We start from the raw sequence: 17,018 nt of genomic DNA, 5'->3' as shown, positions 1-17,018 counted from the left end.
AACTCATGCTGAGCACATCAGAAGCTTCAGGAGAAAACCAGCAGCAGAGCATGCCACAGGCAAGCATGAAGACAATGAGGAGGAGGGCAGAAGTGACATGCTCGAATCTTGGGGAGGCTTAGCAAGACAGTGGGCTGAGGGCCAGACAAAGGGGTGGTAATGTGAAAACTGGGTTGTTAAACAGTAAACCAGAAGGAGCTGAAAAAGTTCACAGCAATGATGGAGAGGAAATGACAATACTCTCAGTCCCCCAATTCATTCTCTTGATCACACGGAATTAGAAATTTACAAAACTGTCCTACCTCATGCAGATTTCCAGACAAGGGAGGAGATGCAGACCTCTTGTCAGGATCCAACCTTGATTTTGCTGATGAATCATAAATAAAAACATATCACACAATGCAAAAAAGGCCCACCCAGTCTTTAGTCCTTCCAGGGATGTAAAACCAATGCAAGTTTCCGTTCCACAATGGAATGTGATTAAAATGGCAAAGAAAAAGAATGAGGGCATGCTTTGCCTTTCTTCAGCTTCCCTTACAAGGAACTTTCTTTAAATTCTTATTATTTTTCAGATGTTATATTAACTCCAAAGATGTTTTGTCTTCTCACATGGGTGAGGAAACGAAACCTTACCATCTCCTCTTCCCCCCCCAAAAAAAACTTCTCTCCTCTGCTCCAAAGGGTGAGAGACAAACAGTGCATTGCAAGGAAAGCTTAACACATAATTGATAAGTTATGCTTATGATTAAATTGTCACAGCTCTTCTTCAGTAATGCAAGGATGCAAGAGAAGAACCCTCCAGAGATGGGGGTGTGTGTTCAATTATTTACACAGATGAAAGTGTAAAGAGTTTGCTATTCTCACATAAGTGGCAAGTAGTTAAGACAGAGCACTCAACCCCACAGACAAATTTCTCTTTGACTAGCTGAGTAAACTGATGCCTCCTATAACAGCAGCAACACTAGTTCTATACTGTATGAGACAAAAACTCAGCCTGATTTAGAGCTGGCAGGTGAAGAAGGTTCCCTGTGCTCCCACCAATACAGATCTCACTGTTACATCTTACCTTTTGGGTGCCTTGCTTGCTAAGTGCAATGGGCATCAGCTACAAGGAATCTAGAATCTCAAGTGACTGAAAACAGACACAGGCTTCAAGTTTTATAGCAGATATAATTTAACAAAAATTCAAATTATATTTTTCTGACACGTTTTTAAAAATAGTTTTAAAAATCACTTGCCCAGGTCAGGTTAAAATTCTTTAAAAGCATAATTATTAGGAAGCACTCTTCAAAAGTGACATTTCACAACATCATCATCTTTTCCATTAAAGCAAAGGTCATGGTTTTAACATTTTCAAATACAGACTTAAATCTAAATATTAAATACAATATTGAGTAGCAACACTTATTTCTCAAAACTCTACATATCTCCCAAGGTCAGTCCTGGCTCGCTTCTATCTTGACTTTTTCGCACATTCTAAAACATATTAACACAGGACTAAGGGAATTAGACCTAGTGGAGAACAGAACAAAAAAATATTATCAGAGATAGAAAACCGGAAGACATTTCCATAACCAGAATTTTAGACCTGCTGGTAACACTACCCATATTTGCTGCCCTTCTCACTGAACTGGCTGCAGTAAAAGCCAAACCTCCCATTCCCACCAGTTCAGATTGTACTCAAGATTGTATACAGCTTATCTTCCCCCTGTCCTTTAAGGACACTAAAATTCAAATCAAGTTTTATCATTAGAGTATGCCCACAGTGAATTTTACCCAGTGACTTTTACCCATTTCACAAAAAAAGAGTAATACAGAACTATTACAAAACTAATTAACTTCTGTTAATACAGAGAATAAGAACATAAGAAAACAAGATCCAAGACAAGATTCAACAGTAAGTAAACACATGTTAACAGAGCCCTTTAAATCAGCATCTTGCTTTGTGCCTGGACAACCAAGAAAGGCAACACCCTCTGATACGTGTCTTCTAGCTGAGTTCTTCCATAAGCACTGACAGCCTTGATAAGGATTGTCCTTGCTTCCGTCACACTGAGTGATCTTTCTCAGTTATCTAATTTTATTTTATTGATTTCTTCTTCTTCTTGGCTTGTTGTTTGGACACAATACCCAGAGCAGATTCTGAAATGCCCGCTGATGTCTGAGGCAGAAGTAGTTTTCCAGACTGTGTTGGGTACTTGGTTTTCATAAGGACTTTAAACAGTGGCTGGGACAACATGTGCTTTAGTTGTTTTTTCATCCCTTTCAACATCTTTTGCTTTTGGTTTTCTTCTTGCTCAGTAGCTTTTCTTCCTTGGGGCAGAAAGCAAAGATACAGAAATTTTACAAGAGAAGAATTTGCACTGATATCTTTCACCAGGCTTCTGTAGTGCTAAGGGCAGATGCTAATCTCATCTCTCTAACAAGGTCACTCAATTCCCATACAGTCTTGCAGTCATCTGACACTTTCAGATCACCCAGACTGTCCACAAGATACCAACATCAAGAAGAATTCTGACTGCCGAGTAAATATAGCCCAGGTCAAGATAAAGATTCAGTTGGCTCTCAAAAGCCAGACCAGACTTGGGAACAAACAGAAAGGGGGCCCAGAAGATAAGGTATTATTAACCTAGGGCTTCTAGCTCAGGCAGATGCTTCTTCTGTGTATTTTGTTACTTTATGCATGCCTCATTTCAGCACCTACAAAACAGGAAGCCCCTTCCTCCTTATACATAAAAAACAATAAGGTGCTCAGATTTAGTAACACAGGAGAAATAAGGACATAGTAAAGACTTGAGATAGTTAATAAAATCAGAGGCCTGAACTGGACAGAATTAATGAAATCAATGTTGCTATAATGTAAATTCAAAGGACATTACTAAATCTTTGTAACAGTGTAAGAGGCATTTAATTTATGGGAGGAATGACTGAAATTTTAATTGGTCTCCAACAAGCTACAGAAGAATCAGAGACTGAATACATTTTAAAAGCATGAATCTGACAAGATTCTGGGTAGCAATTACAAAGTGCTTCACTCAAGAGCCACAACTTACTTGGACTAGATGTGCTGTTTTGAAACTCGTTTCAAAGCACAGCATATTCAGATTATGTCAAAACAAGACAGCAGAGTGCTAATTATCTGAGAGTGCTCCTGAACAGTTTGGACAGAGATGATTAGCGTTTGCTTGCAAAGCAGTTGAGAACAAGCTAGTCCAGCCATGAATAAAGGAAAGAAAAAAATTAATGTGAACATGCTTCAAAATTAAGGCACCTGTATATTTAGCAGCTAAAAGGTTAAAGACAGCTTAAGCTGAAGTGACCTAGGCAACAGCCCTATTCAGAATGCTTTCAAAGAACTGTTAGGAAATCATACCTTCAGCTCCTGAAATCTGAACACAATGTGGCATTTTACAGAGCAACTAAGGAGTGCAAAGCTTCATGGTATTGAACTAAAAGGCACCAGTAGTTGCACAGCCCTACACGTTCTGTCAGGCACAGCCTGCAGAACATTTAATTTTAAAACCATTAAAAATTATTTAGTTCTAACACACCACCAAAAACCTCAGCAACTTGAATGTAAGTATTGGCCATTTAGCCCACACAACTCAACCTACATAAGGCTCACAATTTTTGGTGTTTGCTATCACTTCCTGGGTGTTCCCACACAGAGCTGTCAGGCTCCTGTCCTGCTGCCTGACTACAGAGGAGTGGGAGAGATAAGCAGAAGTGGAGAAACAGCTTTTTCTTTGACACGGAGGGGACAAACCTCAAGCAGGACATACCGTGCTGTTAGATTATCCTAAAATGTTTGCCAGAAGCTGACAGTTTTTGTCCTACAACATGTGGACTTGTCTGTCATTTGCCAGAATTGTCACACCTCACACAGCACCAGAAATCTGCACAATCATCCTGAAAACACCAGCAACACCACATACTAAGTAATGACACTCCTTTCCTTACTTTCTGCCCTGCAGGTTTTAAGAGGTCCTCTGCTATGGTGGGACTTCTTCTGAACACCAGTGCTATGGGACCAACTGAGCACACCTTAAACAAGTATTTCTAATTACCCATAAACATGTCATCATCAAGATCAATCTCAAGAGCCTCTGCAGCTTGCTGGAGCCAGGAGTTGTGCTGCTTTACCCGACTGTTGAAATACTCTGCCTTCTCAATCTGCCGTGCCAAATTCATCCGCTCCTGCATGCAAGAAAAGTACATTTTAGACATTATAATTAGGTTTAAATGTGAGGCACTTTAGCAGAATCAGTGTTTGAGAGCATACGTTACAATGCAACTGAGGTTCAGAGACACTTTTGTTCCCTACTGCTGTGCCAGCAGGTGCCCCATGTAATAAAGACACGTCATCATTTGCTAGTGTTTTCCTTCTTCAGATCCATGATAGAATCTGACTTTTATAAAACATCTCAACTACTAAACATGCCTGAATGTTAACTCCTTGTTCTTTAAACAAGTCATTACAAACACTTCAGAGATATCAAGGACAAATCATGATTCAGATACCAGTAATTTCCAAGTTACATATTTATATAGTACAGCTGGATCTTAAAGTTACCAGTCTCAGCAATAATGGGCAGCCGCTAGCTTCATCCCACTGAAGAAGTAACCTCCTGCAGGCCACATGGAAGTAGCTATTCACGTTTTCAGAAATGCACCTGATCTTGTTTAGGCACAGGACAAAATGTCTGTCCCTTCTTCCCAGCTGCACACAGGTGGAACAAAGATGTCTAGCAAACCTAAGCTGACCTGTAGCCTTCCAGCTGGGCCAAGCTGTCTTAAGTAACTAATTTATGATGGAAAGAAAATCTGCACTGACAGGAAATAATAATCAACCCAGCAGCAAGTTCTGCTCTTTGGAATGTGCTTGCGGTTGCACAAAATAAACCTTGTGCAGGACACCCTGACCACCAGACAGAACTGCTGGCTAATTAAGACGCAGCGAGAGAGAGGAAATTAAACGTTTTTTATTAGTCAACTGCACAACTCAGTCACTCTTCCTTAGATCATTACAAGAAATTTATTGGTTTTCCACCTTTGTAAAACTTGAGTCCTTTCTTGGTCTCTCCTCTACCCAGGTTCACCAGTTCTATTCCTCTCAAGTGTGAAATCCCTTCAGACTTTTCCTGAACTTGAATGAAGGCATGCAAAACCAGGGAAGGAGTGTGCCAAGGGGACAGAGATAAAGAACCAGCAGTACCAACTACAGTGGCTGTGTGATTAAGCCCAGGGCAAAATGTAAATGAGACCTGACCATGTGAAGGGCCTAGGAGGCTACAGTCCTGTAATTACAATTGCAAAGACATCTTTTCTGGGTAGAAGACTATGAGATAGTGACAGGAAAAATTAAGTGTGAAAACAATATTTATTTGCCCATTAATTGAAAGAGCATGAGAAGAGCCAAGAACTACTCATCAAGAAACACAGAAGGGAAGAAACACTCTAAAACCAACAGATTTCTTTGTTGAACCAGAACCATTTGTCAGGTGGAGGGGGGCAAGGGAGGAGATTAAAAAAAGAAGAAGAAATTCTCTTTGCTACTACCAAGATGAGAAAAACGAGGCTGGGGAAGCATTTCTTGGATTTTCTCCCTCTTTTAGAAAGCTGCATCTCCTGAAAGATTCATACTCAATACCCCATTTTCAGCAAGCCTGGGCTTTGAAACTTGCTGACATTATTGCCAAGGTGAGGAAACAGCTGCTGCCACTGGGGCGGACCCCGGTCTCAGTCCAAGCCAACTCCATAAGCATGAACCAGAATACTGTAAGGAAGATACTTGTTGCATTATCTGACTGCTTGCATTTTTCTCCTGTTCTCAGTGTCTGTGCAATATTCAGACACACCAACCCAGCTGGATTCCTTTCAAATGCAGTATTTAAATACATCCCATTTGTACATGGCTGATGTCACCCAAACTGTTAAGAGAATGCTCAGACACGAAATGGCCTCTTATTCGAGAAGCAGAAAATCTGTAGTGACTAGATGCTTTCTAAAATATGTTGTTTTATAAATGCTAATCGTTGTCCATCTTGTGAGTTACTGATTGACTGAATTCACCTTAAAAAGGGCAATAACCTAGAAAAAGGAAACATACCTGGTTTGACAGGGTTCAGTGGCAGCTGTGGCCTCACACTTTTAGAAAAGCAGACAACTCACTACTTAGCTGGAGACAGATCAGGACCACTGAAGATCCCTGACCTGCTACTGTTCCTAACACAAGAGGTTTTAAACAACATAGTTAACAAAGCCATCCCAGCTCCGCAGCCACAAAACATACTCACTTCTCTGTACTGTTTTGGGGAATGTAGTCATGAGACGCTCTACATAACAACATGCAAGAAAAATGTAAGTGATGTTTACGTTTGAACACATTTCTTGGGCCAGTTATTGAGGAGAAATCACAAACATTACTTAAAAAAAGATAAAAGTAGGATTAACTTCATTTTCAAATCCAGCTTGTGAAGAGTAATGTTATCTGAAACTGGGAAATAATGTGATGAGCAATGCAGTAATATAAGCAAACAAGCAACTACTCATACTGCAAAGAGACTGTTGTTTTTTTACCTTGATAGAAGTCATGCACTTGGTTTCAACTGGGAAAAATGGCAGCTCTTCACTCTTCTTCAATGTTTTATAAATTTTCCTAAAATTAATCAAGTCATCAGGGCCAATCAGCAACAGGCTAAGGCCTTCATTGGCAGCTCGGGCTGTTCTGCCGCTTCTGTGTACGTACAACTCAGAAGTACGAGGGACCTGAAAATATTCAGAAAAACCATGAAGCTGGCCACGAAAATGCAGCAGCAGCCTGTCAAGAAGTTGCCAAAGAATATTGTTTTTTATATATACATGGTACATTGCATGTAACACATCTGAAGGTAAAGTAAAAAAAAAATTGCATCTGGAGACACTTTTGTTCTCTAGTCCAGTATTCTTCCTTGCATAATCGTTTGTGAGTCTCTTAACTTCTGACCCTCTGCCATTTCATTTGCAAAGTTGGAAAAAATTCTATGTGTCCTTAGAGAAGAGTAATAGGGCTGAGTCATTTGACACTTTTGGATATCAAAGGAAAAAGAATCATATTTGTAATGTAATTTCTCATCTGTAATCACACATTCATGAAGTGCTACCTACCACAGTCAGTCACTGTGGCAATGAGATCCTTCAGCACAAAGTACTACTGGATAGTTAAATTAATGATTCAATCTCTACTTGGGACTATACTACATACAGGACCAAGAATCACAGCTTAATAGTGTTCAGGGTTTGGATCATCAAAAGCTTATTTCAAAACTAAACCCGTAAAAACAGAAACATTAAAAATATTTAACCTGGTAGTGGATGACATGCTGCACATTGGGAATATCAAGACCACGAGCGGCAACATCTGTTGTCAGGAGGACACAGCTGAGAAAGTGATAACATTTAATGAACATGAAATTGAGTAGTAAACCATCTGCCAAGGAACATAAAATCAAGTGACCTAGAATTCTACCACTGCAATTTAAGGAACAGATTTCTACTATATCATCTGCTGGAAATATGCTATTTGTTTGCCCTTACAGAAAATGATGCCCAATATTACATCAGAGGTAGCTTTGAAACAGCAATTAATAAAGTTAAAAAAATGCAAGGTTACCTTCAGCAGGTCTATTCTGTTTCTAATAAAGAAATTCACTACCTTGCTGGATCCTGTTTTCCTATACTTTTATTCTCTCCCAATTCACAGGAATGCTAGCACAAATCACTATTCAATGACCTTAATCCAACCATTTAGCAGGGGCGTACACTCCCCTTCATTAGATTTTTCAGTGCTCTGCCCAGTTTATAATATATTTATTGTTTATGTTTAGAAATATCTTTAGCTTGATATGACTATACCATTAACAACACAGTTGAACTTTTGGCAGGACAAAAATGTTATTACAAGTTCAACCCGCTGAGAAAAATCACATTATTAACAGTACAGATTTAATTAATAGCTTTTTGGGACTGAAATTATCTTCTATCAAGTTGCACTGAAATAAGTTCTCTCAATAAATAAAAGCTAAAAATATAAGGGGGGGTGTCTGTTCTGACAATTAGTATTTCTTCTTACCCATAGAAATGAAGAACTATGCAAAAAAGTCATTATGTTATATAAACAGTCTACTACAGAGACAAAAGTCTCCTTGGGGTACAGAACAATTTGTTTAAAAAAAAAAAAAATTCCAGCAGCTGAAACTAGTTATTTGTAGGTAATGGGAATCTGTTAAGATTTTATGGCATCTGACTGTATACTCTATTGCTACAAGGTTCAAAGCAGAAAATTCTACAGCTTGCAATCTGCAGGAGGCTGTGATAGATGGTCACAGATTTTTTTTTCCTTGTCTTGAAAATTTGCAGTCCCTGAAAATGCCCTCTCTAGCCTAGGCCAATGCTATCGATACTACATTTTGCCAAGGGATTCTGCAGATCTATCACAGCAAATCAACCTCTGTTTTCCCTGCCTGAGTCTATTACAAAGGCACAAATTCCCACGCCGTCAGACAGCATTCAGCACTTCACAGCGGGACTAAACTGTGAGCCTTCTGGATTATGCAAGTAGTGAGACCACCAGTCTTGTCCCAGAGGCCATCCCAAAGCCAGCAGGAAACAGTAATTCTTAAAATGGCAGGACAGGTCTGCCCGGGTAAACCTTACTGCCCACTGCTGCTGAAAGGCATAGCTGCCCCTTCTCTGGCATTGCTCTAGCTAATTCATCTAGCTAAACCTGCAAGATCCTAACCCAGAAAAAAGTGGCTAGTTTTCTGATGGTTTATTGAGATGAACTAACTTACAGAAGGATCAAATAAGTTGCAGAGACATGGGGGCAGAGAAGTGTGCGGGATGGTTATAAAAGCATACAGCTGAAAACAGGGCAAGTGACAGCTCCTTCAGCAGCAATGAGCTGCTGGACCACAGGATAATTCAGGCTCCAAGGGACCTCACGAGGTCTCTAGTCCAACCTTCTCCTCAAAGCTGGGTGAGCTATAAAGCTGGAGCAGGTTGCTCATGGCTTTATGTAATTGAGCCTCAAAAACCTCCAAGAACAAACAGCCTGTTCCAATGCCTGACCATCCACACAGGAAACAAGCTTGCTTATATCTAGCCTGAACCTTTCATTTTTAACTTGCACCCTCCTACCATGCACTACTGTGAAGAGTCTAGATCCTCGATAACCTTTTAAGATATCAGAGGATCACCATTAGGTCCCCACTAAGTCTTTTTCCCAGGTGACACAATGTCGGTGTCCTCAGCCTCTCTCCTTGCCAAGGGTAACTCATTCCACCCCATCACCTCAACCATTCTGTGAAACCTCATTCTTATTCATTAATAACCTTGGCTCATGCATGAATGGGGCACTTGCATCCCCAGCTAACTCCCTCAACCGGCTCCTACTCCAACAGAGCTGTTTCTTCTCCCCACTACTCTTTACATGATTTCTATTCTCTATTAGGAAGTAGAAAATGTACTCACCTCTCTCGCTCAGCAAACCTTTCCAGGTTTTTCAGCCTTTGTTTTTGGTGCATGTTGGCATGCAAAGGAAGAGGATCACAATTTAAGATTGTGAGGAGAGAACTGAGGCGTTTTACACAGTCTATGCTGTTTGCAAAGACCATGGTTCTTCCTGGATACTGCAGAAGAAAGTAATAGAGATAGTAGTCCTTCTCATCTGTATTACAGTGAATTCTAGTTTCTGTCAAAGTCTCAACAGTAGCCTCTTTCCTTGTTAAGTCTATTACTTTGGGTTTGCCTTTTATTCCTACTTTTTCCATTAACAATTCTAGTTTGGTCTTCTTGTCCATCTTTTTAGCATTCTTTTTCTGTAAAACTCTTGTGGGAGTCTGGTGGACTAAAGTCAAAGTGGCAGAAAAAACAAAAGTCTGTCGTTGAGGGTTATACTGTGAATCATTTAAGATTTCCAGCAACTGAGACAGCTCTAAGAAGTGACCTTTCTCAATCATTCGGTCTGCTTCATCAATCACAAGGCACCTGTCAAATAGAAAACACACAGTAAAAACACACCTGTGCAGATAAATACAAATCTGATACACTTAAAAAGAAATTTTCCTGCTAAACATAAGGGAAGTTCTGCATGTAAAACCCAAAGGAACACCAGGTATGCCAGGGTAGCTACAGTTGCCTTCCACATTTCTTTTTGAAAAATCAGGTTTCAAAAGGATCAATGAGGTTTTTGCTCTGGCTTTAACTGACATTTTTCTCTATCAATATAACCATGGTGCATTTCAATAAAACACTCTGGCAAAAAAATAAGTGATCGTATGTAGTCTAAATTATTTAATCTGTTAGTAAACATAATCAGTATGCAGTGACACCCAGTTCAGTAACCAGCAGATAGTCTAAAAGGCACTTTTACCTGAGCTGTCGAAGATTTGAAAGATGTGGGTGTCTCTCTTTAACTAACTCCCACAGACGGCCTGGGGTTGCAATTACAATTTCTGGCTTTCGATTCAGTACACGTTCTTGTTTCTGTGCAGCCATGCCTCCAACTAGAATTGCAGTCTTAATGCCTAGAACATAAATAACAGATTTTATCTCACTAATTTATCAGTGAATTTCTTTACACAGACCCACTCAAAGAAGCATTTTACAAAGTCTATACCGCAACTTTAAGAAAACGTTTTGGCCAGGAAACTTCAGGGGTTTTATGTAACACTGAACACACAGAAATGCCCTCAGTTTTACAGAAAAATCCTCATTATTGTTCGATACCAAAACTAGTCTTTCTTTTAGTGCACCTGTTTTCCCATAGCAGGAAGAATCATGTATGTACTCCATAGGTGTTAGCTTTGTTTACCTGTACTTCAGAATCGCATGTTTTGTCAATTATATCTGCATGACCAAGCATGTTCCTGTTATGAATAATGAGCAGGCCTCCCAAGAATAAGACTGAAAAATGCTTGTCTTGCTAATAACTGTTATGGAATAATACTAACAAGAACAGTCCCACTCAATTAATAATTCTCTGGATGGCACAGTAGTGCAGACCCTAAGTTAGCTTTTGACAATCTGCTGAGGTACTAAAAGGAGTTTAGATTTGGAAACACAGACTCCTCACACGGCTTATTTCACCCTACTACTTCAAAGACTACATAGGTCCATGACAAACTCAATGCTACTGTGCAAGACTCCTGCAGTATCCGAGCTGCCACTGATCTCTCTTCCCTACTACTTGTGGAACCCCAAGCTTCCAGGTGAAGATTTTTTTCAAAGTGAGTTGGAGACAATAAAAAAAACCATCAAAACATTTTCTCTCCTGCCGCAGCAACTATACACTTGGGCAACAGATTTTTTTACATACAAATAACACTGCTCCTATCAGAACTGTACTGATAGCACTTAAGGATATGGTGTAGTTGGGAACTGTCAATGTTAGGTTAATGGTTGGACTAGATGATCTTCAAGGTCTTTTCCTACCTAGACAATCCTGTGATTCTGCAATATAAATTATTTCAGGCTAGGAGCTAAAATTAGCCTTGTAATCAGCTGTGGGCTGATGAGCACAGCAGGACATAACAACAAAGTTGTGCTTAAAAGCTCACTGCACTACATGTCCTCGTCAATAAATAAACAATTACTACTACTGGACAGTTGCGGATTTGTTTCCCAGTTCTCCCCATCTTGAACAGATGGGGATGTGCTGACCTCTGGTTTGGAAAAGAAAGGAAGAGGATGGAATTTCTTTCATCAGGCATGTTACCCAGCAATATACTGTGGCCTGACTGCTGCAGGAGGTAAATTACACAATCCAGCAATGCCTTCTACCCTTAAAATTTATGGCCACAGTTTCTGTTTTTCATAGATAGACCTAAATTATAGATATGTCTGTATCTATAACCTATTATCTACATAGATATATTTGTCAAAAAAAGTTACCATATACATATTACTAAGTTATATACATACAATGAATTTATTATTAATATATAACCTACACTATTGAAAACCAGGAGAAAGTTATTTGTGACTGGCTATATAGTACTAATTCTGTGTTGCTAAAGCACAAGCCAAAGCTATTTGAAGGAAGAAACATTTTAAAGCAAAATATCCCATATTAACTGTTTAGTTCCAAATGCATCTCACTGAAGAATGCAAATACATTTCTCAAATATTAGCAACTACAAACCCTAACCTTCCAAAAGCCAATCCAATTTCATGATGCAGAAGAAACTGTGGCACACATTTTGGCTCAACACCAATGCCAAGATCCAAACGCAGCATAATCTGGGATACGGCCTGTGGGGTGTACATACCTGTAAACTTTGCAACTGCATCAATGTGGTGTTTTACTTGTACAGCTAATTCTCTTGTGGGAGTAAGGACCAGTCCTAAAAGAGGTCTCTTTTTACAGGATCCAACTGTATGTGTCTCGTCACCAGAATCAAATTCAAAATTTTCCAGCACCTTCACACAGCCTGTTGTGAAAGATCCATCATCTTCATCTCCGCTATCTTCAACCTGCTGATGGGTTAGTTTTTTTGCTTCATCCTCATTTTCCCATCTTGTTTCATCATAATGCTGATGGGACTCTTTAGAAACACTGTCATTTCTGGTTGTTGAGCTATTTGATTTTTGCCACTGCAGCACAGAGTGAATCATTGGAATTGCAAATGCAAGCGTTTTGCCGCTTCCTAAAAAAACAAGCAAGAAGAATAATACAGACTGACAAGTCATTTATTTGAAAGGATGAGAAAAGCAACAGCCAATCATACAACTGTATGTTTTAAGAACGGTGTAACACACACAAACTCTTCATCTTTAGAAGACCAGAAACTTGCAGCAATAGCATCTTTTCTCATGTTCCCTTTATGCATCTCCTTGAGGTCACCAATAGCATACTTCCTGGGGAATAGGTATTTTTCCAATCTCTAGCAGGTCAGGCAGAGTAATTTGTTCTGAAAGTGTTTTTTAAAAACTGCAGTTGCAGCCGAGATATTTTTAAAGAACTGTATGCCCGTAAGGAGAATACCATGCCCTAATTGACAGTTCTGATCAATGTTCTCCAAATAAAGGAATAGCAAATGAGGCCAAGGACAAAATGAAATATACTTGAAGGATCCGCTCCGATGTTCAATTTACAGTACAGTTTCTTAGAAAGTTATAATCACAGTATTTTGAAATATTCCCCTGTCTATAATCAAAACACATAAATCTGATTTAAAACAGATAATCCACTTTGGAGAGAAGGGGGGTGTCAAATACAAAAATGCTCCCCTTATTTTTATTTCAGGGGTTTACTATACCAAACTGCAAGTCACATCCCTACCACATACTCTCTTCTAACCTATCTGTCACTAATAAGGATGTTAGGAGAAATCTGGTAGCACATCCACACCAGTTAAGGTTCTCACGAATATCAGCTCATTGATCACAAAAGCAGCATTCAGAGCACAAGACACTGTTACACCATTGCTGCAATAGGCCACTGCTGGGAAGCAGTCCTCTGGAAATCTCATCTCAATTCCTTGAGCACCATTTGTCCATATCACAAACCCATAATGGTTTGCCAAATTCAGCAACACAGAATTTTGTCTATTTAGGGGAGAACCTTAAGATTAGTTAATAAACAGGTAAGACCAGTATTGTTATCCTGATCAATACTGCTGCAAAGGTTCCTGATATCCCCTTCCTCACCTTTCTGCATGTCTGGGAGGTCTCTCGTGACTTCTGCACTTGAAGCAAAAAATGTTTATAATCTGGATCTGCAGATTCAACATGCAATTCATTTTGCAGATACAGTAAGATTCTGTATTACCAGAACATCTGTTTTTAAGGTGAAGAACACTGCTGATCTTGAATTAAATGTAATGCAATTTGGCTGGTGCAAATGTCAGTACTGCACCCAGCTAGATCATGGCTGTGATGATCAGGACTATTCTGCAGGCAGTAGATTCACCCACAAATTAAAGAATCACCTCACAGGGCACGTCATCTTTATGACACACAGATCACATACCATAGCCAGGCCTACAAAACCAGGAGAAAAGTTTATCTTGGTACCCCCTAGATACTACAGCTCAAGCTAATTCATGCTCTTTTAAATGGTTTTAGATTGTAAGATTTTACAGAGATAAAATTTGGTTCCTTAACCAAAAGCTTCACTAGTTCTATATGGTAATGAGCAGTACTGGTTAGATCCACTGCATAACAAGCCTTGACATTCCTGCATCTGATCTCCACGTGGATCTACTGCTCTATCAAAATCTTGCCGTTCTCCCTGTTGTTACCAAAAAGGCAAGACTAATAGTTCTTTCACCTGTCACCTTCCTCCCTCAAGCCCAATGCTAAGGGAAGCAGCAGGATGTGGAAAAAGGAACTGCAGAGTTTCAGCCTCTCCCAGCTGCAGCATTTCCTAAAACAACTGTCCACACTTTCCCTCAAGTTTCCACAGGAACACTGATGACCACTGGGCTCTGTGGAGAGAACCTGGTTTTCTCTCATGAAAGAAAATAAATGAGCACAACAGTCCTACTACCTCAGGGTTATGCAAAACCAACAGTGCTTTCCATTCTGTAGCTAGTGAGGGATTTGCTTTCCAGCACCGTCAAAATGGCACTTTTTTGCAGGACAAAACCACCGTTTAAATCTTCAGTTCCATTTTCAAGAACACTCCCTGCGGGACTTTCCAATCTTATTAAAGCTAACAGCACCAGCCTAGCTTCTAATTAAAATAAAAATGCAAATGACTGCATATTAGTATATACCTTCATGCTCGGGAGTAGTAAATGGTTTTATAAGACAAGCAGTGAGATAAAGCAAATGGAACAGATGAAAAGAATGCCAAAGAAGCCTTTAAACCAATGCAGCTTCCAATTGTGCTTCCTATTTTTAGGGCTTTTTTTGGAAAAAAATGTGCTAAAGAAGAGAAAACTTCAAAGGTATTAGCAGAAAAAAAAAAAAAAAAAAAAAAAAAGGGAATAATGTTCTGAGATTTCACGGTATTAAGTAAAAAAGGAGCCATAACAAATTTCACGGAGGCTAGCAATGCTCAAAGACAAAGGCATAAGCTGGATCACAAGCTGGACAAGAAACAGTACCTCTCAAGTTATGATTGTAATAAAAGCACAAGCTGTGAGAAGGGTTGGTGACAATGTACAGTCCCAGAGAGAGAACAGGGTTGGCCTGTTTTGCTACAATAAAGGCCTAGGCCATATTCACGCCTAACAGTGCCTAGCATTTATTTACCACTCCAAGCTAATATTAAATCACCTTCAGGGGAACCTAGTTCTCTGCTTTGCCTTGGCACAGGGACATCCACAGAAGTTAGGCTGTTGGAAAAATGACCCTGCTTGTTTCGTTAATTCTCCCCTTTGCAGCATATTGCCTTGCAGTTCCCAAAATATGAAACAATTTGAGAAACAACCGAAAAAGAGACTTCTCTCAAAAACATAAAGACTCACTGAGGCTCCAAAGCTTTGTATAGATGGAATGCCCTCTGTTTGTAAGTTACAAAGTTTTAATACTTTACAATGAATCATTACTGGTATGTTGGATATGCAGAAGATTCAAACTCTCCTCCTACATATAAATGCTTCTTCTGCTACAGATAAAAACTTGAAACCACGACCTACATTTAAAGAGGTGAGATGGGAAGTTCCCAGCATATACAACCAGTTTAACAGATTTGTACCTGTTTCTGCAGCACCAAGAACATCCATATTATCCCGGATGGCAGGAGGCAAGGCTAAGGCTTGAATAGGAGTTGGAGCACTAAACCCCAAGTAGCTCAAGGCACGCAACACTGGTTCAGGTACAAACAGGTCTTTCCAGGCAGACACATCAGCTCTGTGATCAGTAGAGGCAGATAAAACTTCTGTTGTCCAGTTTTTAACTTTTTTAGAAGTAGATACTGATGGAAGAGCTTCCTGAACTCGAGAAGTCTTATTTTTAGCTACCTTCTTTTTCTTTGGAGCATCTTTTGTGCTTGAAGTGCTCTCAGTCACATGGCCATGGTTCTCAGAATTTGCTGCTTCAATTATTTCATTACACTTTGCCTTTTTATCAACTGGTATATCATTTTTTGCTGCATTAGGATCATCGCTTTTATCTGTTTCGCTTCTCAAATCTTTTTTTCTCTTTTTCTTTTTGGGAGGGACAACAAGTTCTTCCTCCTCCTCCTCATTGCCATCTTCTGAAACACTCTCAGCCTTTCTCTTCTCTTTTACTTTCCCCACTTTAGAAGAACTTACTAGCTTATACTCTGTAAGTTCCTCCAAGCATACTATATCTCTAAACTCCTCATCAGCAAATAGATTGGGGTCGATTTGCACAGTTTTCCATTTTCCTACTACTTGAATGCCTTTTTGTTTCAATTTAAAGGAAGATGTAAATCTCCCTCGGTTTTTGGCCTTCATTTTTACCTAAAAAAATTTAAAAAAGGAAAAAAATCAGGACATCACATTAAAAGAATGAGGATTACATTGATGTTATTCAAACAAACGGGAATGCAAGGCATGATCCTTTTCACAGAATCGTCTAGGTCAGAAAAGACCTTGAAGGTCATCCAGTCCAACCATTAACTTAACACTGACAGTTCCCAACTACACCATATCAGTCAGCGCTAAGTCTACCCTACTTTTAAACACCTCCAGGGATGGGGACTCCACCACCTCCATGGGCAGCCCACTCCAACGCCCAACAACTCATTGTGTAAAGAAATACTTCCTAATATCTAGTCTAAACCTTCCTGGCGCAATTTGAGGCCATTACCTTTTGTCCTAACTTTTACTCCTTTTTGGAAACATTATTAATACGGATGCCCTTACGCATAGGTGCAGGAGGACAGGCCTACAGCCTCGCTCCTAGAACACTGCCAGGGATAAAACCAGAATCGCTAGATAAATCCCCGCAGGCCGCAAAGCGCTCTCGCCCCTGTCTACCCCGGGTGCCAGCCGCCGGAGGGGCGGCATGGCCCAGCCCGGCCGCCGCACGCGAGAGCTCCGGGCACCCGCCGGGACCCGCGG

The 17,018-nt window shown here is 39.9% G+C and overlaps 1 protein-coding gene across 1 annotated transcript; it reads right to left on the bottom strand.

The window, feature by feature from the left end:
* Positions 1-1,183: 1,183 nt before the first annotated feature.
* DDX24 (DEAD-box helicase 24) lies at positions 1,184-16,410 on the bottom strand. Its single transcript, XM_026849934.1, has 8 exons — positions 15,686-16,410; positions 12,309-12,686; positions 10,412-10,565; positions 9,511-10,026; positions 7,344-7,419; positions 6,580-6,768; positions 4,068-4,197; positions 1,184-2,313 (listed from the first exon to the last, which is right to left on the bottom strand). The coding sequence occupies exons 1-8, from the start codon at positions 16,407-16,409 to the stop codon at positions 2,081-2,083; spliced, it is 2,400 nt and encodes a 799-aa protein (XP_026705735.1). The 5' UTR covers position 16,410; the 3' UTR covers positions 1,184-2,080.
* Positions 16,411-17,018: the final 608 nt, after the last annotated feature.

This window comes from Athene cunicularia, assembly GCF_003259725.1.
Source record: "Athene cunicularia isolate RWA chromosome 5 unlocalized genomic scaffold, athCun1 chr5_part1, whole genome shotgun sequence".
In the NCBI taxonomy this organism is placed as follows: Eukaryota; Metazoa; Chordata; class Aves; order Strigiformes; family Strigidae; genus Athene; species Athene cunicularia.
This window is presented reverse-complemented; position numbering and strand designations above follow the sequence as displayed.

Coding starts and splice junctions, on each gene's coding strand:
- DDX24 (XM_026849934.1), bottom strand. CDS start 16,409: ATGAAGGCCAAAAACCGAGGGAGATTTACATCTTCCTTTAAATTGAAA. Junction 7,420..9,510: donor AGGTTTGCTGAGCGAGAGAG/GTGAGTACATTT, acceptor TCACTTTCTCAG/CTGTGTCCTCCTGACAACAG. Junction 4,198..6,579: donor AGTGCATGACTTCTATCAAG/GTAAAAAAACAA, acceptor TCTTGCATGCAG/GAGCGGATGAATTTGGCACG.